Raw genomic sequence first — 1464 nt, 5'->3', positions numbered from 1 at the left:
GGGGGTGCCGGGCCCAGCGCCGCAGGGGCCCAGGGCGCCCCGGAAGCCAGAGCCCGGCTCAAGGAGGTGCGTGGCTCTTAGACCCTGTTCTTGAAACCCGTGTTTTTGGCATGACGTTTGCCAGTCCGCTGGTAGGTTTCTGAGTTAAAAGAAAAATACCCAGAGCAATGAAACAGTTCTCGGGAAATGTATTTGGACGAAGCGTGTAATAAACTCAGGAAGAGCGTCATCTGAAGCGATTCTGGGCTTGGAACAGCAAGAGCTGCCTGCCGCCGCTCGCCTGGGAACCGTCCTAACCTGTGCTCTCATAGAGGTGGTTTAGGAAACAGCAGCTTCTGGTTTTCTGTACGGAGTTTTAAGGTACAAAATCACGTTTCAGGTTTTGAACCCTGGAATCTCCATTCCAGTCGCTTGAAACTAGGCTTCGTGGTTTAAGGGGACCTGTTTCGGAAAAGTGGGACCCCAAATTTATCCCGACTGTCTGGCGAGTTGGTATCTAGTGGCCTGGTACTGGCCAGCTGTGTCGGCAAGAGGTGAATGGGAGCAGAGAGGGTGCGAAGGGGCGAGCTGGGGAGACGGCCACCAGGGAGCCGGGCTCTCGGTGAGGAGGCTGTCCTAGAAAGTGTCCTGGGCTTACCTGCTCTAGCTGGAAGCTCAAGCCCTGGTGACTTCGCTCTTCTCTCATTGGGCTTGTCAGTTAGTCCTGGAGGAGGGGTTCTTAGGGGCAGGAAGGAAGGTGGTCCTGGACTTGACTCCTCCATTAAGCTGTGAAATACCTCCATCTATTGAGCACTTTGTGCGTGGTAGCTCGGCCACCGCCCCCCCCCAGGGGCCAAGTTCCAGGTTTACTTCATTTCGTTGGTTCCATAATCATGATCTCCACTTAACAGATGAGGATCCAAAAGCATCGTGAGCTCCCTCTGCCCCTTAAGACTTCTTGTCCCTGAGACGGGTCCCTTCCCCTCCCACGTCATGGCTGCCTGGGTGACCTCCTCTGTCCTCCCTCCGTTGACGCCCATGTACCTCCTGTACTGCTCTTCTCGGGGCTCTGATGTCACCTGTCCCCATCTGGGTGGCCCGTACATCACCCCGCCTTCCCCTCCATGCAGGGCCCGCGGTCCCACGTCCGTCTAAGTTGCCCGGGGTCTGGGGCCCCACGTTCATCTGCCCGGCACTCAGCTGCGAACCCACAGTCATCCATGACTCCTCTTCCCCCTTCCCGCACTCCTCCCCCAGCCCTGCATCCCTCTCCCCTCCACTCCCCGCCCCTGCATTCACCTGGGGCCCCCTCCTCTCCGGTCTGTCCTTTGGCGGAGGTCTCCTGACTGCAGGCTGCCCCAGACTCGTTTGCACGAATTAGCGGCCCGGAGAGTCGGGAACGCGGCTCCCTCTCCAGGGCCTGGGACCCACCCGACGCTCGGCACACTCTGAAGCCAGAACTGATCACAGACTTTGTTAACGGTC

At 58.3% G+C, this 1464-nt stretch overlaps 1 protein-coding gene across 1 annotated transcript in view; it reads left to right on the top strand.

Moving 5' to 3' along the window:
* Positions 1-1464, top strand: part of ZNF839 (zinc finger protein 839) — a 14383-nt gene that overhangs the window by 7366 nt on the left and 5553 nt on the right. Inside the window, exon 6 of the mRNA XM_029950806.1 lies at positions 5-66. Within this exon, the coding sequence (XP_029806666.1) occupies positions 5-66 (62 nt within the window). The remainder of the gene's footprint in view (positions 1-4; positions 67-1464) is intronic.

This window comes from Suricata suricatta, chromosome 9 (assembly GCF_006229205.1).
Source record: "Suricata suricatta isolate VVHF042 chromosome 9, meerkat_22Aug2017_6uvM2_HiC, whole genome shotgun sequence".
In the NCBI taxonomy this organism is placed as follows: Eukaryota; Metazoa; Chordata; class Mammalia; order Carnivora; family Herpestidae; genus Suricata; species Suricata suricatta.
This window is presented reverse-complemented; position numbering and strand designations above follow the sequence as displayed.